The sequence below is a fragment of the Zootoca vivipara genome, chromosome 3 (assembly GCF_963506605.1).
Source record: "Zootoca vivipara chromosome 3, rZooViv1.1, whole genome shotgun sequence".
Taxonomy (NCBI): Eukaryota; Metazoa; Chordata; class Lepidosauria; order Squamata; family Lacertidae; genus Zootoca; species Zootoca vivipara.
The window spans coordinates 2,752,869-2,776,598 of record NC_083278.1 but is presented as its reverse complement, the minus strand read 5'-3'; the positions used below and the strand labels follow the sequence as shown (position 1 = coordinate 2,776,598).

General features: G+C 40.7%; 2 protein-coding genes across 10 annotated transcripts in view; one reads left to right on the top strand and one right to left on the bottom strand.

The window, feature by feature from the left end:
- The window catches only part of VPS54 (VPS54 subunit of GARP complex), a 49,130-nt gene extending 40,238 nt beyond the window's left edge, over positions 1 to 8,892 (top strand). For 6 of the 7 annotated variants that reach the window (XM_060272330.1, XM_060272331.1, XM_060272329.1 and 3 more), the window contains 4 exons: positions 1,870 to 1,950; positions 3,853 to 3,960; positions 6,650 to 6,744; positions 7,536 to 8,892. In XM_060272330.1, coding sequence (XP_060128313.1) covers positions 1,870 to 1,950; positions 3,853 to 3,960; positions 6,650 to 6,744; positions 7,536 to 7,641 — 390 coding nt within the window. In that variant the 3' untranslated portion in view covers positions 7,642 to 8,892. Of the gene's footprint in view, positions 1 to 1,869; positions 1,951 to 3,852; positions 3,961 to 4,383; positions 6,623 to 6,649; positions 6,745 to 7,535 lie in introns of those variants that run through there. The other variant, XM_060272332.1, reaches the window with a different exon arrangement.
- Positions 8,762 to 23,730, bottom strand: part of UGP2 (UDP-glucose pyrophosphorylase 2) — a 36,396-nt gene continuing 21,427 nt past the window's right edge. For all 3 annotated transcript variants that reach the window (XM_035110469.2, XM_035110468.2, XM_035110467.2), the window contains exons 5-10: positions 22,393 to 22,526; positions 21,264 to 21,561; positions 19,901 to 20,098; positions 18,738 to 18,980; positions 11,320 to 11,424; positions 8,762 to 9,676 (exon numbers count right to left, since the gene is read on the bottom strand). In XM_035110469.2, coding sequence (XP_034966360.1) covers positions 9,569 to 9,676; positions 11,320 to 11,424; positions 18,738 to 18,980; positions 19,901 to 20,098; positions 21,264 to 21,561; positions 22,393 to 22,526 — 1,086 coding nt within the window. In that variant the 3' untranslated portion in view covers positions 8,762 to 9,568. The remainder of the gene's footprint in view (positions 9,677 to 11,319; positions 11,425 to 18,737; positions 18,981 to 19,900; positions 20,099 to 21,263; positions 21,562 to 22,392; positions 22,527 to 23,730) is intronic.

Sequence of the window (23,730 nt, the reverse complement as noted above, 5' to 3'; positions counted from 1 at the left end):
AAGCTCCGATAACTGCACGGCTGAGGGGAGCAGCAAACGTGCACCCTTCAGTGGAGCAGTTTCATTGAGCCCCCACCCTGCCACCGGCTCATGCGACCCCGTGGCAAATCAGAGGCTCCGTAAAACTGCTTGGCTGAGGCAAGGGGAACCGCATGCTCCTCCGCCGAGCAGTTTAACGAAGTGGAGGGAGGAACAAGCTGTATTGTGCCTTGCCAATGCAACTGGTTTCTCCCTCTGTCGGTGTGAGGGCAGAGTGGGATGGTGGCTTCACTCAGTGGTGTATCACTGGTGAATCTGCTGCAGCTCCCGAGTCCCTCTGCTACTAGCGCCAGCTAGAGGGAGCCAAGAGCAGTGGTGGTTTCACTTGTGATATACCGCTGAGTGAAGCAGCCATCACACTCTGCACCTCATACCAGTCCTAGGCAATGTCAGTACATTGAGAAGCTATGTAGCTATATTGGGGGGGGGGGGAGAGAAACAGATGTATGACAGAATCCTAATAAATTTAAAAGTTGATTGTTCCTATTGGGTAATCACTCCAAGTAGGTAGCCGTGTTGGTCTGCCATAGTCGAAACAAAATAAAAAAAAATTCTTTCCAGTAGCACCTTAGAGACCAACTAAGTTTGTCATTGATATGTGCTTTCGTGTGCATGCACACTTCTTCAGATACACTGAAACAGAAGTCACCAGACCCTTATATATAGTGAGAGGGTGGGGAGGGGTATTCCCCTTCTGTTTCAGTGTATCTGAAGAAGTGTGCATGCACACGAAAGCTCATACCAATGACAAACTTAGTTGGTCTCTAAGGTGCTACTGGAAGGAATTTTTTTATTTTGTCTCACTCCAAGTTAAGTCCTGTACTTAACCTATTAATCTCTTTAAGACAGGGATGAAAGTTGGGCATAGGAGGACTAAATAACAGTAATAAATTACTACTACTACTACTACTACTATTACCAACATGACAACATTCCAGCTGTTTTCCACTCAGTCTTCCCCAATACCTTATCAAGCCCTGGCCAAGCCTTCACCTATATCTTGAAGGTGAAAGATCCCTTAGTTAGCAGAACCATATGCTGCAAAATTTTGCTAAGATGTACCATCTCAGATTAGAAGTAAGGAATAACATGTTTGAATACTCTCTCATATAACAAGCCTTCTGCATATAGAACACTTGCAAGGTAGGGACACAATTGCTTTTTTAAAAATTCATTTGTAGTGGAGACACGTTTTTCCTACTGTCTGATGATAGGCAATTTTTGGCAATATCACAAATTTTACGTTCTGTTTTTATTTTTTTATTTTTTAGTATACCTAAAATCCTTTAGTAAAGCTAAATCCCCTAGGCTACCCCACATTTTCCTCAAATAATTGCTTTGCACAGGTAACTACCACAGAATTATCAAAAATTTCCTAAGTAGGGGTCTTTAGAAAAATAGGGAGTCCTCAGTAATTAGCTAATTGGGAACCACTAGAAGAATTGAGGAAGACAAAGCCTTGTTTCATTTGCATGGAGATTTGGATAAGATAAGAAACTAATGGGCTTGAGAGAGGTGTAATTTCTTCCATGCAGAAGGGAAAAAATAGCTTTTCCTCACCTTCATACTGTTGCACAAGTCAGGGAAATCTATTGACTTTTCCCAAAACTCCCAGCTGCCACAGGTGTTGGTAGTGAGGACAAATGTAGAATAGACTAATTGGTCAGCTAGCATCTCTGGGCGCCTTACAAGGAAGTATTACTGATTAAAAATTCAATGGTGGTGGCAAATGCATTGTAGTCATCTTTGTTTTTCTTCATGCCTTCTGGATAGGCTCTTTAGGATGGACTCTTGCATAAATATAAATAATAAATATTATATTCTTTTCAGGATTATCATGACCACATAGCTGAAATTTCAGCAAAGCTCGTAGCCATAATGGATAGCTTATTTGACAAGCTGCTCTCTAAGGTAAATATTTGTGGATAGAATCATGCTTCTTAACGAAGGTTTAAGTTCTTCAACTCATACAGAATACTCAATGGGTACATGGACAATACTTTCCTTGTTCAGGTGCTTATTGTTTCTTCACAGTTCAGTGTGCTTAGGTACATATAGAGGAGGGAGAAAGGTTGTTTTCTGCTGCTCCAGAGAAGCGGACACAGAGCAATGGATTCAAATTACAAGAAAGAAGATTCCACCTAAACATTAGGAAGAACCTCCTGACAGTAAGCGCTGTTCGGCAGTGGAATTTGCTACCAAGGAGTGTGGTGGAGTCTCCTTCTTTGGAGGTCTTTAAGCAGAGGCTTGACAGCCATATGTCAGGAATGCTTTGATGGGGTTTCCTGCTCGGCAGGGGGTTGGACTGGATGGGGGTGGGGGTGGAGACGCTCCTTCAGGTATACTGGACCGAGGCTGTTTAGGGCTTCAAAGGTCAGCACCAACAATTTGAATTGTGCTCGGAAACGTGCTACGAGCCAATGTAGGTCTTTCAAGACCGGTGTTATGTGGTCTCGGTGGCCGCTCCCATTCACCAGTCTAGCTGCCGTAACTATATGGTGCATATCTCTATTGTGCATCATATTTGCATTGCAGAAAACTTAAATAATGTTTAACTGGCTGACTGACCTAGATGCTATAGGAGTATAGCATCTAGATCAAGGGAAGTAATAGTACCACTGTATTCTGCTCTGGTCAGACCTCACCTGGAGTACTGTGTCCAGTTCTGGGCACCACAGTTCAAGAAGGATACTGACAAGCTGGAACGTGTCCAGAAGAGGACAACGAAAATGTTCAAAGGCCTGGAAACGATGCCTTATGAGGAACGGCTTAGGGAGCTGGGTATGTTTAGCCTGGAGAAGAGAAGGTTAAGGGATGATATGATAGCCATGTCCAAATATATAAAAGGATGTCATATAGAGGAGGGAGAAAGGTTGTTTTCTGCTGCTCCAGAGAAGCGGACACGGAGCAATGGATTCAAACTACAAGAAAGAAGATTCCACCTAAACATTAGGAAGAACTTCCTGACAGTAAGAGCTGTTCGACAGTGGAATTTGCTACCAAGGAGTGTGGTGGAGTCTCCGTTTTGGAGGTCTTTAAGCAGAGGCTTGACAGGCATATGTCAAGAATGCTTTGATGGTGTTTCCTGCTCGGCAGGGGGTTGGACTGGATGGCCCTTGTGGTCTCTTCCAACTCTACGATTCTATGTTCTTTGGGGCAGTTTTTCTTAACAGCTGGGAAATAAGATATTTTATGGTAGTTGTCTGATCATTTTAGCACATTACAATTAGTACAGCAAATCATAGTTGAGGATGAGAAACTGAACCAGTCAGCAGAAAGATTATTACTCCTGCTGCAACTACTACTAGGGTCTCGGGGTTGGATACATTAATTTAAAATACAATGTTACAAATAGTTCAAAGCAATCTACTTGTGAACCTGGCTCCAGAATCACAAAAATAGGGTGAAACTCTACGAAGATATTCATCAGGTGTCAAAGGCCAAGGTAAAGATGCGTGCCTTCAGGATTCGCTGAAAACTATATGAAGTTGCCAGACACAGCGTTGAGGAGAGTTCTACAAAACTAGGGCCTACCACAGAGAATACCTTCTCCTGGGCCACCACCCCAAGTTTCTGTGGACAGCAGAACTACCAAGCAGGCATCCCTTGCTCATCTGAACATCTGAGAGGGTCTGTAGGGAAGGGGGTGGTCATTCAGATATTTGGGGCCTGAATCATTTGGGCTTAAAATGCTAACACAAGCACCTTAAATTGGGCCCAGAAATGAACTGTCAACCCATGAATTTCCAGGTGTTTGTTAAAGTAGCAGCCAGAAAACAACTTTCGTGACACGTTCCCTGTCTTTGTTAACAGTATGAAGTGAAAGCACCTGTTCCTTCCACCTGCTTCAGGAATATTTGTAAACAGATGGCAAAGATGCATGAAGCAATATACGACCTCCTTCCTGAGGAGCAAACACAGGTGAGCCGTTTTGAGTGGTGTGTTTATTTCTGCTGTAGGAGTGTCACTCGTATGTTCCCAATAGTTGAAGAGGCACCTGCATCTTCATACTCATCACATCTCATGTTATTTAAGATTTTGGCTTAAAACGCTATGCATAGGTAAATTATTCCTTATTTTATGTAACACAGAAATAGTAAATATTCAAAAAGTAGAGATCAGTATTGGAATAGCTTTACCTCATTTGAAATATGGCTCCAAGTAAAGCCTTCAATTATGGGGTCTTTTAATAGCCTTGGGGAAATTGTCCACTAGGTATTTCTCTGTGTTGTCATGCTGAACCAGGTAGGTTCAGTTCCCCCTAGCATTCAAAGGCAGGAATGTACTCAGGAACTTGTAACTAACCCGTTCCCAGAAGCGACCTCATTGTTGTTTTTTTGCCAGGTTAGAGAAGCAAGAAATTGTGGGAGATCTGCAGTCAAACCTAACAGTGCTAGTGAGTATAGAGTAGGTTCATTGATGGGAGGGAGGAAGTAAGGGTGGTTTCCTGTTCTTCTCCCCCTCTTTCTCATGCTGTACACAATGGAGGCAGACATACCTCAACATAGCTCTCTGCCTCATGTGTCTGAGGCTGCCTTTGCTGTATTTATCACCCCCAAAACAGTTATCTTCATTTCTTAATGTTGCTACATGACTGTGACTTGATTAAGTAAAGCATTTTAAAACTTACTTCACAGTGTGGTCTATTTCATTGTATAGGGGTGGGGTAGAAGGGGACCAGTTGACTCAAGCAGCGGGAATGGAATTAAAAGGTTTAATAGTCCAATCCTATGCTTTTTTATTCTGCTTGATGCCAGATTTAAACTCTGCTACGGGAGCTCTTTTTGGGGGACTCGGGTGGCGCTGTGGGTTAAACCACTGAGCCTAGGGCTTGCCAATCAGGTCGGTGGTTCGAATCCCCATGACGGGGTGAGCTCCTGTTGCTTGGTCTCAGCTCCTGCCAATCTAGCAGTTCGAAAGCATGTCAAAGTGCATGTAAATAGGTAGGAAGGTAAACTGCGTTTCTGTGTGCTGCTCTGGTTCACCAGAAGCGGCTTTGTCATGCTGGCCACATGACCTGGAAGCTGTACGCCAGCTCCCTTGGCCAATAACGCAAGATGAGCGCTGCAACCCCAGAGTCGGTCACGACTGCACCTTATGGTCAGGGATACCTTTACCTCTACCTTACTGGGGCTCTTTATGTGCTAGTCCCGTGTTTTTAAAAACAGGCACCAGCCATTTCCCTATTGTTTGTTAACCCACACACATGGGTCTGTAGAGGATTAAATATAATTAATATGTCCTCTTACCAATACCCATCATAAATTTATAGGATCCACACAAAGAAGGGAGTTCCAGTTGCAAGCAGTGCCCAGTGGCATTGGCTTGCCAGCGACCCAGAGTAGTCTGTTGCCATCTGTGGGAATAGTGACTGAGGTTGCTTCTGAAAATGGGCTAGTTAGAAGTTCCTGAGAGGCAAGTATGTTCCTGTCCTCGAATGCTAGAGGGAGCCAAACCCACCAGGATGGGAGAAATAATGGGCTCTTTTTAATTAAAACACGTAACATATACTATTTAATTGCAGCTATTAATTCATTGTCTCATTAAATTTACTTGTATGTTTGTGTATGCTTGGGCAAAGAGAGTCCCATCAATCAGAAAATAAGTAAACCATTTCTTGGTACTAGTTTAAATATTATGGCCCCTATGTGAAAGCTACTGACAACCGTATCTCCATAGCCACACCCCAAGTGGGACTGTAGCATCTATATGTAGCTTCACATCACCACTATATATTACTAACCTTCGGTGCAGTCCATTCATGCAGAGTTATGTGAGATGACATCATGAAAAAATATGCCATATTAATCATGGTTCCAGGGGAAAGTATGGAGAACCAGGGGGTTGTTTTAAAAAAAACAAAAACAATGGAACCATTACTTATGAAGTACTCATTATTTTCTGTGCTGGCAGAAGTGCACAATGGCTCATAAATGCGAAGTTGGGTATGTACATAAAACTGAGCACAACTCACAACTCAAGTGCATTTAACTTTATATGCTTGGCAATAAAATAAAAATAAGGGGGCAGAAAGGGGACAGACATATGGGAAAAGAAGAGTTTGGCAATCCTACCCACCATTGAACCCAATGTGTTTTGACTATACACAATTTTGGCTTTATGCGCTAGCCCCAGAACATAACCTTGGCGTAAGTTGAGTCTAAGAGAGCCAGTGTGGTGTAGTGGTTAAGAGCGGTAGACTCCTAATCTGGGGAACCGGGTTCGCATCTCTGCTCCTCCACATGCAGCTGCTGGGTGACCTTGGGCTAGTCACACTTCTTTGAAGTCTCTCAGCCCCACCCACCTCACAGAGTGTTTGTTGTGGGGGAGGAAGGGAAAGGAGAATGTTAGCCACTTTGAGACTCCTTCGGGTAGTGATAAAGCGGGATATCAAATCCTCCCTCCTCTTCCTCCTCCTCCTCCTCCTCCTCCTCCTCTTCTTCTTCTTCTTCTTCTTCTTCTTCTTCTTCTTCTTCTTCTTCTTCTTCTTCTTCTTCTTCTTCTTCTTCTTCTTCTTCTTCTGTATTCTTCATAGTCACTCCTTAGAGAACAATACCTTTCACCTTCTTACTATATATTCTAAAAAGGAACATCTTCTATTGTTCTCTAGATGTTGTTTTTAAGAATTAATGCAAGCTACAAACTTCACTTGAAGAGGCAATTGGCCCACTTAAATGTAGTCAATGACGGAGGACCTCAAAATGGGTATGTTACACAAGGTTTTTTATATAGGAGTTTGAGGGTAAGGCTGCTAAATAGAGTATATCTCCTTTAAATCTAATGCTGACCATCTGCTGGATGGCTGTGCACAGAAAAGGACCTAACACTATGGGAAAGAACACAAGTGTTGAGTTCCAGAATACAATAAACATTTTGAGAAAGAGAATTCTAGGAAGAGAATATGGAATTTAATGGATGCATATTTGATGTAGTTATCTTATAGAAGTTATATTATTAAACACAAAGTTATATTATTAAACACAAAACATAGTATTTTGAGATTTTTAACATCACAGCTCTTCAAGAATTAAAAAAAGTTTTACTACTACCTTACACTAATATAATAGTAGATGATTATATTTTCTAATTGTATTAACTATACAGTGTGGCCCAAAAGTACGTATACAGTTGAATCAAAGAAATTCATCACAACAGATTATTTGGGTACACATAGATGACACACAACAAAGTCACAGTTAAATTTCAGGCTGGCAGTTAGAAATAAAGTGGAGTCAGATAAAAGTATTATTGTGAATGATGACAGCAAACTTGAGTCAAAAACAAAGAAAATGGATTCTAAATCAGTATACCTACTTTTGGGCCACCACGTATTCGTGTTTAAATGCAACACAAATACAGTACAAAGCAAAATACATCAGGCTTAGCACAAGACCAAGTGCACAACACTTAGCTTGAAACAAGATCTAAAATTCTTGCCTTTAGCTGTCATTATATCCAGCCCTTTTGTCTCCTCAATGTGTTTATATCTGTTTCAGATTGGTTACAGCAGATGTAGCTTTTTACACTGGAAATCTCCAAGCTTTGAAAGGGCTTCAAACCCTAGACTTGAACATGGCTGAAATCTGGGAACAGAAGAGGTGATAGTCCAGCAGAGCAGAATTGCCTCTTGGCATGGGATGGTTTCTTCTTTGTAGAAGATGAATTATTGGAACATAGAGGAAGCTCTCTTGTGATGTGGTGAAAACCAACTATGGGAATGACTTTGATAGTTCTTTTGCAAGAAAAGTGATCAGTTCTCTGTGCAATTTCTTCATTCTTTCTGGAACAAGGCTCAGGTTTCTTTGGACCAAATCCAAAAGAATATATAGCTGTAACACAGCTGTAGTTTTCTAGAGAGTGCTCTGTAAATCTATATTAAAAAGATGCTTTGCATTTCTTCTAGTGCAATGAAATCCACATGGTGTCTCACCTTTATTTAATGATGGTAGTTTGAAAATTCTTGCTGTTGAATTATAGAAAATGTTTTCAGTATGAAACTTTACTGTTAAATTATTTTTTTACAGATGTTTCTATAAAGTCTTATCTGCATAGATTTGGATTTGTTAGGGTGCATCCTGTTCCAAAGTATTTCTATAAATGATCTTCATACTGCCACCAGAAGATGACATTTTAAATGTTTCCCAGCTCTTGAAAGTAAAGCCCTGCAACTTCTTATGGGTATAAGGGCATGTTAATAGCCAGTAAGCTTGTCAAACTATGGGAGGGGGTGTTAATTTTTTGAACACTTCTTTTAAGAACCCCTTCCATGGACTTCTAATTTGCCAACTTCCATGTAGTTTATTTACTTCCTTTCCCACCTGCCCACTCTATTTAAAATGTTAAGTGTGTAGTCAGAACTACACTTAAGAGCAGCAGGAGATGAGGCATGACTAATTTATGAATACTTTTTCTAATGCTACCTTTCAGGCTGGTACCTGCCTCTATTAAGTAATGAAGTGCCTGTGTATTTCACCTCACAGCATTTTTACCTAAACCCAGTGAGTGCCTACTCTTGTGATGATTATGTACAATGATAGTCTACCATGTTTGTGTGCCTGTGGTTTCTTCAGACAGGCATGCCTATCTGTTAACATTAGCAGAAGTCATTGTCAATCAAATAAAGTTGGAAAAATGAGCTGTTTAAGAGAGCAACTTCTTTAAGAATAGGATAAGCACAACGCCACGTTAACAACAAAAAAGATAATTCAGACAGGGGGCTTGATGTTATTTATTTCGGTACCTTACAGATGTGGAATTTGTTTCCACATTTGTAACAAGCAAGACATGATTTAATTCTAAGAACATAAAGTACACTGAAGTGGTGATATTTTCCTGTATTTAGTAGTACATTTAGGATTTCTTAAGTAATAGCTAAAAAGTAAGAGAAGCTAGAAGATGAGGGGTGATAGTAAAGGAGTAACATTCTAAGGTGTCTCTTCTTTGGGTAAGCACAAGAGAGCAATAACTCCAGCTTTAGGGAAGGATAAGTGTGAGGTAACTGAGCAATGTTACTGTTGCTGTGATGGTACTATAGCTTGAAGGTATTAACTGTAGGAAGGAAAACAAATGTTAACAGTTAAGTACTAGACATTTTAAACAGCTTATGTGCCATATTAATAAATCATCTATGTGTTTTATTATGGGTGCCATTTATGCTTTATAAGGTAATTGTACTTAATAGTTAACAGCATATTTCACAGCTTTTTCAGTTACGAGCCATTCAAAACTCATTGAACACCAGCATGTTAAAACATCTTTCACAAGAGATGCCTGCCTTTTCTTAAGACAAACAATATTGCACTTTAGATTACCGTATATTAGCTGAATTATAGATTCATTTAAAGATCTGCATCTTAAATATTCTTTCAGTTAAGAAAGTACAGAAAAATTACTTAGAAATAATACTGTTGGTACAGTGAGTGGATAGCTAAGTATAGAGACCTTCTGTGTACAAATCTAATGCCTATGGGTTCTTCCACTTGTGAAACTAGGAAATATGACCAACATTTCTATTAGTTCACTTATTGGATCAGTGATCAAGGATCCGAAGATTTCCAGAGACTATTTTGTTCTCCAATACAGCTCCTGGTGGGATATCTATCCTGTCACCATGGTTTGCAATAATAATGACGGTTCCCTACATAAAAAAAGAAAAGGGGGAAAAACATTCAGATACTTTTTTTATTAAGGAAGAGTGTTCTGCTCGGACTTGAACTCTTTAATTAGATTTTCTTAACTCAGCTTTGGGTAACTGTTTTGAATTAATTCTAATACATTTCATACAGTGATTCATGTCAAACTTGTATGGCTGGTATAAAATAGATACATCCTAAATATTTAGCCACAGAAATTTGTAAAACTTAGTTTACATACGTTATGCATCTTAGTCATATTTAATAACTGTGGGTACAAATAATTTCAGGCCCCATTTCTTTTGAAGACCAGCAAAGCGGTACTGAAGGTACCATATTTTCCGGCGTATAAGACGACTGGGCGTATAAGACGACCCCCAACGTTTCCAGTTAAAATATAGAGTTTGGGATATACTCGCCGTATAGGAAATACCACCTGGCGTATAAGACAACCCCCAACTTTTGAGAAGATTTTCCTGGGTTAAAAAGTAGTCTTATACGCAGGAAAATACAGTATTTCTATACCCAGATAAGGATAAATTCCACCATATTAATCTGAGATCTACCAGTACTTAGAATCCTGTATACAGCTCTGGGCACACCTCAAAAAGGTACAGAAAGGGAACTTCCAGTTGAAACCTATCCCTTTTACTGAGAAGTCTCATTATTCAATGGGACTTTACTTCCCACTATGTGGATATAAGTACTGTAACCAAAATGAAAGGTTTGGAGGAATGTTTAAAGTACTTGTGCCTTTTTATTTGAAGAAGACTTTGGGAGATAAAAATTATGAATGACTACAGATCACAAACAGAAAAACAAAAACAGAGATATAAAATACGCTAGAACTTAGAAGTTGGAAGCAAGTTCAGGACTGACAAGGAGAGGCTTCAAATAATGCACAATTAACGTTCAAAATCAAAACTGATTAAAAGCTCACAGTGTTAACTCAGGTCAGTCCACCTAAGGTCAAACTGAGAAGTTATCCGAAGGTATCAAGACTATTAAGCAATGGCAACCTAATGAAATCTCCATGTTTCAAGGCAGTATATGTGACACCTTGCAATTAGCAATCAAAAACGTTCAAAAAACTAAATATTCGGTTCCTGGCATGGGACACTTTTGCCTCTAGCTGTGGTTCCAGTCCAGATAGCAGAAGGCACTCCATCTACGTGGGAAGAAAAGCTTCTATTACCACCAATGGGAGCTTTTCTTCCAGTGTCAATAGCAGGCATGAGACACACAATCTGAAATGAGACCACAGCAGGGGCATTTGGTCAAAGCCCCCCATGCCAGAGTCCCAGTCCAGATCAGGCCGCTTTTACAACACTTAAAAAGCCATCCACACTATTTCTAATTAAATGAATGGTCCCTGGTTGAGTTTCGCCATTAGAGATGCCACATGTCATTTCTCTTACAGAGATTTATCACTATATTTTCAGATGTAGTGTGATTTTTATTTTGGGTACACACACTCAATACATTTCTCGAAGGCAATGATATACTTTCCTTCACATATTACATGTTCTACATCCAATGAAGATATGAATATTTGTATATTTAATCTTAAGGGAGGTTGCAGATCAACAATTTCTGCATGTTATCAAAATACAAAGGCAATTTGTATACAGAAAATTGTATGACCTACCTTTAATGCAACATTTTTGCCAAATGTAACATCGCCTGAAACAGTCAGGTGATCCAGTTCTAGCATATCTGGTATACTTTCAAACCTCTTCAGGTAATCTTGAACCTTTTCAAAAAGCAGACATAAGAGAATGATGCCCCAGGTCCCCATATTTGTCTCATCAACGTTTTGTCTGGGAATTATTTGAAATATAAACAACTACATGGCCTACCTAGAACTGTGCTTATTTAGTTGTTTCATTGAATTTTATAACTTTCTTTTTTTCTTGACCCCTTTAACTAAAGACAATATTTATTTTTACTATAGTTTCATGCAAAATGCAAGTGATTAGTGGACAGTGAACTGCAGTCATGGGGCAGCAGTCCCTTTCTAAATTCAACTAAGTTTAAAGGTTTCTGGTAGGCATCACTGTTATCCTTCTGGAAATAAAGGTAGGCTACTCATAGCTTTAAGAGGTGATTACTTAAAGAAGCTGGGGTTGCAATGTTCACACCCAGGATAGAGCAAGTGGGAGCTCACTCATGCCAGTTTGATGAATCAACACACCTGACTTGGATCTGGGTTAACAATGGAAAACTGAACTGAACAAATGAGATTGTGTGAGCATCCACTATCAAATATGCCATTATCATAGAAGGATATTAGAGAAGTCATTTATAAGAGTTTTGAGGACAAAAGCAGTTTAAAAATAATGTGAAAACTATTTTCAACCTGCTTCAATTTGCCCTTGAATACCTACCATAGTAGGTTTTCTGGTCAAATGCTGATGTGAAGGAAGTCAATAATATCATCTGTTGCTCAAGGGGTTTCTAGTAAGGGTCGAGATTTCCCAGTTTCAAGATTTTCAAACAAATTCACAAACCAATTAAACTGTGCCACTTTCCTTTTAAGTATATCTAGTTCTGCTGAAGTAAACTGAGCCTAGTATTCCCAGTTTGAGCTACTCTGCCAGACATCAGATAACACAGAGCCACTCTACGGCATGCCATCTAGCTAAAACAAGGTCTGGCTAAAACAAACCACACAGCTTAGATAAAAAGAATGGCTTTTTAAATCAAACCTCTTAATTGGAAAGAGACTTAACACATTTTCTTTGTTTCCTATGATCTAAGATGTATAAGCTTCTTTTGGAATGGGAAACAAAAGATGAACAGGTGAAACCAGTGATACACTGGGCAAGGGACTTTGGTTATAATACAGAAATGGAAGCGTGGGAAAGGTTGTGGATTTGAAATTTACAGCATGTTATACATTGAAAGAAAATTATATGAAAATGATGTGCAGATGGTATTTAACACTCAGTAAATTAGCGAGAATGTAAAAGTCAAAATCAGACACATGCTGGAAATGTAAATAGGAAAAGGGCACAGTCTATCATAGATGGTGATCTTGTAAGATAGTAAAAGAGTTCTGGGAAATAATTTATAATGAATTGAATAAAATGTTGAAGGCAACTTCTATTAAAAAACCAGAAGCCATTCTTTTAGGGATACTAGGGCAGGATATACTGAAAGACCCGACAAAATTGCTTATGTATGCAACCACAGCTGCTAGGATGCTCTTTGCACAGAGGGAAAGAGGACACTGTCCCAACAAAGGAAGCAAGCAAAGTTAATGCAGAAATGGCAAAATTGACTTCCGCGTTGAGCGCCGGCTATAGCGGTCGGAGGTCTGTGAGCTCCGTGGACCTTGGCGCATCAAAGGTGGGGGGAACCGCTCCAGCACAGATCGAGCTTTCTGGGGGCATACTTGTCCGGCTGGGCGCAATAGATCAGACTAATGATCTCATTTTTTGACAGAATTACAAGCCTGGTAGATGAAGGGAACGCTGTGGATGTAGCCTATCTTGATTTCAGCAAGGCCTTTGACAAGGTGCCCCATGATATTCTTGTAAAGAAGCTGGTAAAATGCGAGCTACACAATGCTACCATTCAGTGGATTTGTAACTGGCTGACTGACCGAACCCAAAGGGTGCTCATCAATGGCTCCTCCTCATCCTGGAGAGTAGTGACTAGTGGGGTGCCACAGGGTTCTGTCTTGGGCCCAGTCTTATTCAACATCTTTATCAATGACTTGGATGATGGGCTTGAGGGCATCCTGAGCAAGTTTGCAGATGACACCAAATTGGGAGGGGTGGCTAATACCCCAGAGGACAGGATCACACTTCAAAATGACCTTAACAGATTAGACAACTGGGCCAAAGCAAACAAGATGAATTTTAACAGAGAGAAATGTAAAGTACTACACTTGGGCAAAAAAATAAAATATGAAAGGCACAAACCCAGGATAGGGAGACACCTGGCTTGAGAGCAGTACATGTGAAAAGGATCTAGGAGTCTTGGTAGACCACAAACTTGACATGAGTCAACAGTGTGATGCAGCAGCTAAAGAAGCCAATGCAATTCTGGGCTGCATCAATAGGAGTATAGCATCTAGATCAGGCACCCCCAAACTGCAGCCCTCCAGATGTTTTAGCCTACAACTCCCATGATCCCTAGCTAAGAGGACCAGTGATCGGGGAAGATGGGAATTGTAGTTCAAAACATCTGGAGGGCCAAAGTTTGGGGATGCCTGATCTAGATCAAGGGAAGTAATAGTACCACTGTATTCTGCTCTGGTCAGACCTCACCTGGAGTACTGTGTCCAGTTCTGGGCACCATAGTTCAAGAAGGATACTGACAAGCTGGAACGTGTCCAGAAGAGGGCAACCAAAATGGTCAAAGGCATGGAAACGATGCATTATGAGGAATGGCTTAGGGAGCTTAGTATGTTTAGCCTGGAGAAGAGAAGGTTAAGGGGTGATATGATAGCCATGTTCAAATATATAAAAGGATGTCATATAGAGGAGGGAGAAGGGCTGTTTTCTGCTGCTCCAGAGAAGCGGACACGGAGCAATGGATTCAAACTACAAGAAAGAAGATTCCACCTAAACATTAGGAAGAACTTCCTGACAGTAAGAGCTGGTCGACAGTGGAATTTACTACCAAGGAGTGTGGTGGAGTCTCCTTCTTTGGAGGTCTTTAAGCAGAGGCTTGACAGGCATATGTCAAGAATGCTTTGATACGTGTTTCCTGCTCGGCAGGGGGTTGGACTGGATGGCCCTTATGGTCTCTTCCAACTCTATCATTCTATGATTCTGTGAAAAGCTGCTCCCCCCCTCCCCGGTAAGGCTCTGTTTTGAGCCCCCTAGAGCAAGGGGGTCAGAGCGGCAGCGCATTCGGACGCAGAACGTTTCCTTTGACAGCACGGAGAAAGAAAATTGCTAAAAGGACTGTACCATGAGTACTGAGTTATTAGATTTAATTTGAAGAGAATTTGGCCACGGGAATGGGATTTTTAAAACGGAAGCCGGTCCCTTCCCACTGATCATCATAGAAAGCAAGGACATATACCTTACGCCAGAAAATAGTGCAAGAAGCTAAACTTCCAAAGGCAGGACTGAAATCCTCTCCCCAGAAGCAGGGGAAGGGGGGAGGAAATTTATATTGATTTATATCCCTGTGAAATATGAGGATTTGGATTGAAAAGTGACATCCGTTGTCATAGCTGCATAAGAAAATGGTGACAGCCTAAAGGAAGGAGACATTCCACTTTTGCTTTTCTATTCAGAGACACTGAATGCACCCCCCACATCCTGTTTTCTCTCTGTGGTGACCTTCAAGCCAGGATGGCAGCCACAACAACAGATGGTCAATATGCGGACATAATAAAACTGATGCAAGAAAACAAGCAGGAATTGAAAGCATGTATTTCTGAATTTAAATTTTTTTGTGACTGTCTTAAAGGCCTCAAAGTGAACTTTGAAGAAAAAATGGATACAGAAGAAAAACAGCAAGAAATGGACAATGGAAGGGAGGTCGTAGAGGATAAAAAGTTGATGGCTGTTTTAAAAACTTCAAAGTGAACTTTGAAGAAAAAATGGTTTCAGAAGAAAATCAGCAAAAACTGCAATTGAAAGACAGTGCTTTCAATGAATAAAGAGGATCGTATTTCCAGTTGAGAAGAAAAGAAGATTGGGCAAGGGGAGCTGTCAGGAGTGGGTTAGAAAGAATAGAGGATTGGCAGGGGCAGCGGGGGGGGGGGGGGAGAACAGGAATGAGGGGGAGGGGAGACACCGGAGAATGGGAATGGGGTGAAATTTGTGAATAATAGTGTGTTAATTGGGAGAGAGTAACCTGTAGTTGTGAAGAGGATGGAAAAAATTGGAAATAATTTGAAGAGAACTCAATTATATATATTAAAATTTAGTGAATATGAAAGAAATTTGGAAGAGATGTATAGGCTAAAGGAAGAAAATATTTTAAGATTGTGTAAATGAAAAGGAAAAATAGGTAATGAATTAGAATAGATTAATTATGATATTAGGGAATAATGGAGTTCCCCTGTGCCCCTACTCTTCACCCCTTGTCTCGGACCTTCTGGTGGCAGGGGGAGGTGCTGGCATGAGGGGTGGGGGTGGGGGCTTCAATGAGAAAAAGGATTGCCTCCTCCGTCCTGCTACACCTGAGGATTCCTTGGTGGCCAGGGGATATTTGGGAAGGGCGTGTGGGAGAGGGGCAGTATAATATATGTAAGAAAAATTGAGATAAGGATTGGGAAATTATGATAAAGGATATTGCTAAAGAAGGTTATAAATTGAAGATCATAAAGGGGGGAAAGGGGAAGTCTATAAGAGAATGATTTGAAAAATGGATGTTTTAAAATTCTTTCTTTCTTTTTTCTATGTTTATGTTTGTTGGTGTATTTGTTATATAGTATGTTTATTTTCTCATTTATGTTTTAAAAAATCCAATAAAAATCAGGGGGACAAAAGAAATGGCAAAATTTACGGGAAGAGTAAGAAATCAAGAAGAATGGGGGAGCTATGTGGATTATCTAAAAAAAATATTGTAAACAACTAAACACACTAGCAGGATTAATTTAAAATCAAGCAGTTAAAAAGGTGACTTTGGAAGAAATATAGAGAAAAAAAAGGAGTTGAGGAGATGCAGTTTTGAAAATGTTTTTATAAGAAAGCAAGGAAGGGGAGGAAGGAAGTCGAAATAGGTAGGTATATAAATGTAATTGATTATTATTATTGTTAAATAGAAAAATGAAAATAATTTAAAAATAAAATAAAACCACACAACTTGGTCCACCACTACATGGAAATATGGTCAATGTTTTACTGCCAAACTATAAACAATTAAAAGGAGCTACCAATATTCTACAAGCTAGAGCGCCTAGCCCTAGGCAAATAAGAATCTTCACCTGGCACTAGAAAACCATCCAAGTAGGCAGAAGATAAGCATGTACGTGAAGAGGATATGCCACACACAAATGTAAGTCACCACCACCAAGAAGGTCCTCTTCATCTGAGATTAAGGACCTATTGGTAGCACTGGGCTCACCAGTGGAGATAGAATGGTTCAAGCAAGCAATGGTAGATACTAGGTGTTTGAGTAGCCATCCACCAAGCCATTTAGTGCTTTATAAGTAATCGGTATATATCAAAATGTAAAGGGACCAGGTTTGTGTTTTAGGACCTTTCTCCGAAACCGCTTGACCGATCGCGTTCAAATTTGGACACAGTGTTCCATTCCCATACCCGAGTGTTTGCATAACCTCCGAGTCCACAAGTCTCACACCTATGACAGGTAAAAAACCCATTTTTTGGAAAAATACAGCGCCCTCCAGTGGACATCTAGCAAACAGACACCAAATCCTTTTCTCCACACTCCAGACCCCTCCTCCCCCCTCCTCCTACCTCACCATTGAGGCCTAGCCGCCGGGGGGGGGGAGGCTGCCAGGTAGGCTGCGACACAGCTCGGGCCTCGCCACACCCCGCAATCGACGTGTCCTGCACCTCTGCGAGAGGCAGCCCGGACCATACAGCCACCTTCGCTGCCAGGAGAGTTGGGCCAGGGCTACCATGACAGAAAGCCCGGGCCCTACCACCTCCGCCCCCGCCTACCCCCTGGGGGGGGGGGAAGGGAGGCTGCCAGACCCCACAGTCAACGCCACCTCTGCCGCTAGACGGGTAGCCCGTCAGATACCCGGGAGCTGGCCAGACAGGCCGGACCTCACCTCTCCTCACCCCCGCCTCCGACCAAAGACGGAGGCCAACAACAACGCCACGGGAGACCGGACCTCCCCTCTCACCACCCACATCCGCCGCCACCTCCACGGGACCCAGACTGTGATGGGAGACCTACCGGTACATACCGAGGTATAGAGAGTAGGGGGTGGTGGTGAGGTAGGAGGGGGAGTCAGAGGAGGGGGGGCAGGATAAGGAATTCCGGTTCCACTGGAGGAACATGGAGGGGTCATGGAGGGCCCCCTTCCCCCCCTGTACTGGGAAATGGGGACCCAGAGTCAGCCACGGCAATGCGTAGCCGGGCTAGCTAGTACCTTATAAATATGCAGGTGGCACTGTGGGTTAAACCACAGAGCCTAGGGCGTGCCGATCAGAAGGTCAGTGGTTCGAATCCCCGTGACGGGGTGAGCTCCCGTTGCTCAGTCCTTGCTCCTGCCAACCTAGCAGTTCGAAGGCATGTCAAAGTGCAAGTAGATAAATAGGTACCGCTCCAGTGGGGAGGTAAACGGCGTTTCCGTGCGCTGCTCTGGTTAGCCAGAAGCGGCTTAGTCATGCTGTCACATGACCCGGAAGCTGTACGCCGGCTCCCTCGGCCAGTAAAGCGAGATGAGCGCCGCAACCCCAGAGTTGTCTGCGACTGTACCTAAAGGTCAGGGGTCCCTTTACCTAACACTTTCAATTGTATCTGAAAACAGACATGCAAAACTGCCTATTTAAATACAGATAAGATATACTCCATACAGCTAGTCACAATTAGTAACTTAGCAACTGTGTTTTGTAATAAATTGGAATCGCTGGGAAATATTCAAAGACAGTTCTCCATAAAACAAATACTAGCAACCCATTTTAGAAGTGATCAGAGCATGGATAATTGGCCCGGCCTCTCTCATCTCAACTGTGCTTCATTCTTAGCTGGTGAAAGGCACTGCAGGCCACAGGTGCCACCTGGACTTCTAGTGATGATGATGGATCTATCAGGACTCCCGGACTGCAGAATTAGTCCTTTGGGGGGATTGACGCTCTATCCAGAAACCATCTTGCTGACCCACCTACCAATGGAATCTGTCTTATTTAGATTGAACTCCAGATTACTGTGTCTCAGTAAGTCTACTGGTTAACCCGACTCCAGTGAAATAGAGTAGAATTGATTGTCATTAGCATAATGAAGACACCTCACTCCAAATTCCCAGTTCATTTACCGGTAATTTACTCTTAGGGCAGCATTCAGGAACGCTACTAGGTTGGCTCCTAGTCACCCATGTGAAGGAGCTTGATAAAATTGTTTACCCATCATTTGCAATTAACATTGTTCTTGTTCCTCTCATTTAAGAACTATGCTTACCTTGGTGAAAGAGCTTCCCAGTTTGACCAGAGGCACAGTAGGGAATTCCCTTTTCTCACTCATTGTTAAAGATCCAGCATTAAGGCTATATAGATTGGACATCACAAGTAGAAGATCAGACGTGGTCTTGACAGGCAGAAACCTGCTACGGGGTACATTTATTCCCAGAGAATTCTCAAAACTTTTAATGGCAGCACCAACAGCAGTCTCCAGCTGAATAACATTTAAACCACCATCTAATGTCTGGAAGAAAAAGCTTTATCAGTTAAGTAACTGTTCAAGAACATTAACTGAACTGGTAACAATTATGATGATGATTAAAATTTCTGTTATTTCTTTAAATATCACAGGGTGGTTTACAATAGAAAACACAAAAACACATACCACAGCAACAAACAAAAACAATCCCCCCACCCCAAGTTTAAAAGGCCAGGCTGTTTAATTAGCCAAAGGCCTGGGAGAAGAGGAATGTCTTCACCTGGCTCCTAAAGATATGTAAATAATAGTTGCTCTATCCAAACTATAGCTCAAAGATGTACATTGTCTGAGTGCACCACATTTTCAAACCACAAAAAGTATAAATAAGGAGAGGAAGAGATCCCTAGCACTTCATCCTAATACCTCTTGTTAAGGTTTATTTGATCCCCTAAATAGCCTGCTGTGAAAGGGAGGACCTTTAGGGACTTGGCTGGTAATAAAAATCATAATCCCTTTTAATTTGTGTACTGCCTTTCTATACTGCTAGGCACAAGGTGGTTTACAAGATGAAGGAACAACAAAATATACAACAAAGTTTACACATAATACAATACAAATAAGTCACAATAAAAATATAAGTTAGTCAATTTATTTATTTACATTAATTGCCAGTTCTTGATCCTTAAAACCAAAATCGATACAGAATAATTACATTATATTTTCCAATTTAATTTGGATATATTTCTGTAATAGCCAAAGCTTTTTATATCCAAAACTTCTGAAGAAGTGATAAAGAGAAGTATAAATACTCTCTGAAATACTTCTCTCACTACTTGATCCAAAAGGATATATGTTGGATCAGGCTTCCAATATTTCCTAAACTTGACACCAAGTTTTCAAGATTGGCATTTTTACCCTTTCATTTCAATTTTGTCCCATCAGTTTCTGACTTTTCAGATTCTTACCTTTGGATTGACAATAATTTCCATATCAATAGCATTCTGCTCCTGTAACCGTTTAATTGCAGAGAGTGAAATCCATAGGTTGTTTGTGTTGAATATTTTGAACTTTGAAACAGACTTGAATTCATCAACATGTGGTTTTGGCACCTGAGCTATTTCTACTAGTCTCAGTTTGTTCTCATATTGTGTGAGCGTACCACCCTGGAAAAACAGAGCAAATCTAAGTGAGATGGAATTTTATGTGGGCACAAGCAAACATAAAAAAGCAAAATAAAAAAAATCCTTGCAGTAGCACCGTCATTGGTATGAGCTTTTGTGTGCATGCATACTTCTTCAGATACACTGAAGCAGAAGTCACCAGACCCTTATATATAGTGAGAGGGTGAGGAGGGGTATTACTCAGAAGGGTGGTGGGAATAGGTGATTGGCTGATAGGTGTGGTGAACCTGTTGACAACTATTAACGACCGCAATTGGAGTTACAGGAAAAAGCAAGGAGTGAGATGGCTAAAAATAGCTTTATCATGTATAATGAGATAAGAATCCAATGTCTCTATTCAGACCAGATCTCTCCATGGTTTTAAGTTTGGTAATAAGTTGCAATTCAGCAACTTCTCTTTCCAGTCTATTTCTGAAATTCTTCTGTATTTAGACACCTATTTTGAGATCTTGTATAGAATGTCCTGGGAGACTGACTACAGGTTTCTCTGTCTTGTGATTCCTGATGTCAGATTTATGTCCATTTATCCTTTGACATAGGGCTTGGCCTGTTTAGCAAATTTACCTTGCTAAAGCTAATTGTGACCTGCTTGCCTTTGGTTTCTAGCTGACTTAAATTAGACAAGTTATTTTGGGAGCATTCAGCTAGAATGTTTTCACCAGTTCCATGCCACCTATTACACAGTTGGACATATCAAGAGTTTTGTACTTGTTTATTAAAACAGCCATTTAATAGTGGTTTTTCTATTGTGACTTTGTTGACAGAAAGATGGTTCAATGAAGTTATAGTTTAAGGTAACCTATAACTTAAAGTATAAATAATGGATCTTGTTTTTGCTTGCATTTTAATTGTTTTGAATGTCTTGACACAGCCAAAGGAGACAAATTCTAAAAAGAAATTAAAATAGGCAGGTAATAAATAGAAAAGAAACTAGCAGTCTATCCCCCATTAGAATACTACTTGTTTTCATTTTACAGTGCACTACAGATCTTGGGATCAGATTCAGGATTTCATAGGCTAGTGGGGAAGTAACACTTCTATGGGTCCAGTTTGTTATATCAATTATTACATTCTCCAATCATTTCAGTCCTTGGTATGCGATTTACAATGACAGAGACACAGTTCTGAAATAAGTATTTGTATTTACCTTAACATCTGCCCTCGTTTTATTGGTGACCTCCATAACAAATTCACACCGTTTTCCATTTGGTGAATTCATGAGGTGGTTAAGGATGTAGAGATCAACGGTGGCACCAAGGTTATCTATGTTGGACACAAAAATATACTCCTTCCCCTCACCAATAAAATTATCTAACAATCCAGAATTATGGAAACTTGCATAGATGTCCCCATGGCCTGGAGGATACCATGCCTCTGTATTCTCTCCTGAATAGGACACATCTTTTGCTACTGGTAGTAAAGACTCTTTACTAATCCGTGGGTACCTGTAAAAGAAAATACCCTTTAAGACACCAACATGGGCAGGAGAGCAGTTGAAATATGGGAGATAATGGGACAGTTTTACAAAATATTTATGACCTACAAGGGAACTTGAGGTAGCAGAGGATAGAGGGGCCACTATACAAAATTTATATCCCCCACCAACAAAAAAACCCTGAAAAACAAAACCCCAAAGGACTCTTTTTGCTCCTCCTCTCATCTAATTATTTCACCCCAGTTGGTCATTAGAAGAACTTTTAACCAAGAAGTTGTATCTGAGTTAGCTTATTTCCTCCTCTCTTCCAATCCTTTTTCTTTTTGCATTTTTAGATTACAAGCCTGATGGCTGAGATATGTTTGTAGTGACCTGTAAGCTATTCTGAAAGCTTTTTATTTATTTCTTTTTTCTTGCTGAAGAGTGGGTTTTTAAATTCTTTAAATAAATAAATTAAGTTAACTCCAAACACCAGCTACAACTTAGTTATACTACATGTGGCTATGACTTTCTGCTCACAGAAAAAGTGTGTATTTTTGAATTTGATGCCCTTTAATCTCAAAGGACAATTTAAAATCAACATATAAGGGAAAGGGCTGCTTAAAAATGCCTCTAACACTGCAGTCAAGCTACATAGTGAAAAGTGATGCCAGTTCTCACAACATTGCAAGAATACAGGGGAAGAGGTAAGGGGAGAGAAGGACCTCAAGCAGTTTTTTTTTTCAAATTGCCCAAATGGAAGTAAATTGGGAGGGGTTAAGATATAATGGATACACAAAATATGCCTTTCTTGCATCTAGTCGTCTAGCTTTTATGACCTAAAACAAAGTGCTGTCAATACCTGCTTTGATTGAAAGTGTAAATTTTCACACGGCTGTGGCTGTACTTTTGCAAGATTTTGTTTGTGTCTTCATCAGTGTTGAATGAGTTCATTAGAACCAGAGGAACATCTGTATTGTAGGTTTTATTTAGATGCTGTAAAGAAATAAAAACATTTGGAAAGCACTACTGGATTATTATATTATTTTTGCCATCTTAAAAGTAACTCTCTGTATCATCCTTTACTCAAGGACAATAATTGAAGAATACATTCTTAGGTCCAATGGACAGAAGTCAGAAGAAATTAGCAGAATAGATTCCCACTGAACTGCTTAAAACACACACACACACACACACACCCCACCATCACCACCGCAACCACCACCACCAAAGAGAGTAACTATAGGGAAAACTGTGACACATAACAACCACAGTTTGTGGCCCAGCTTGAGACAGAGAAATGAATACCTTTTGAAGGAAATTCAAATATCCACCTTTTTAATCTTATTTTCAGTAAATGTAAAGCAGGCATCCCGAAACTGTGGCCCTCCAGATGTTTTGGCCTACAACTCCCATGATCCTTAGCTAGCAGGACCAGTGGTCGGGGAAGATGGGAATTGTAGTCCAAAACATCTGGAGGGCCGAAGTTTGGGGATGCCTGATGTAAAGTCTCCCCAGCTTTCCATGCAAGTGGTAGAAATAAAAACATAGTTTCTTCAGGAGCTTATAAAATGCTTAAACTAGCATTGAGAATCTTGTAACTCTAACCAGCTAAATACTTTCACATCAATCCACTGCCATACACAATTTCAATACAGCTGAAATCAATCTAAAAAGCAGTTGTGTGTCACACAGTTTCATTATTTACATAAGCGGTAAAGTAGATATAATAGTTATAGCACATGGGAAGGTATATCCATTGTTATTTTTCAAGAAAAAGAGATGCTGGAACTCACCGTAAATGCCTCCCTTCTGCTCTTATAATGGCAATGGCGACCAACTGAGAGGTGCCGGAACTGAGTTCCATAGAGTTCCAACCCTGGGTATATCCTAGTTCCCTCCTCCATAAATACTAGAAATTCATTTAATAAGGGCCACCTGGCACAGACCGTACTATCTTTTCAGCATCAATTTAAGAGTCTTCTTCCAGGCATTTGGTAGTATTTGATGGGCTGCTTATTAATTTTTGCTAGGCATCTGTCTAACTAGGCACTGTGGCAATATTTTAGTGTGATTTCAGTATTATATTGTTTTGGGGGGTGGGATAGAGCAGGCACCCCCAAACTTCAGCCCTCCAGATGTTTTGGACTACAATTCCCATCTTCCCCGACCACTGGTCCTAGGGATCATGGGAGTTGCA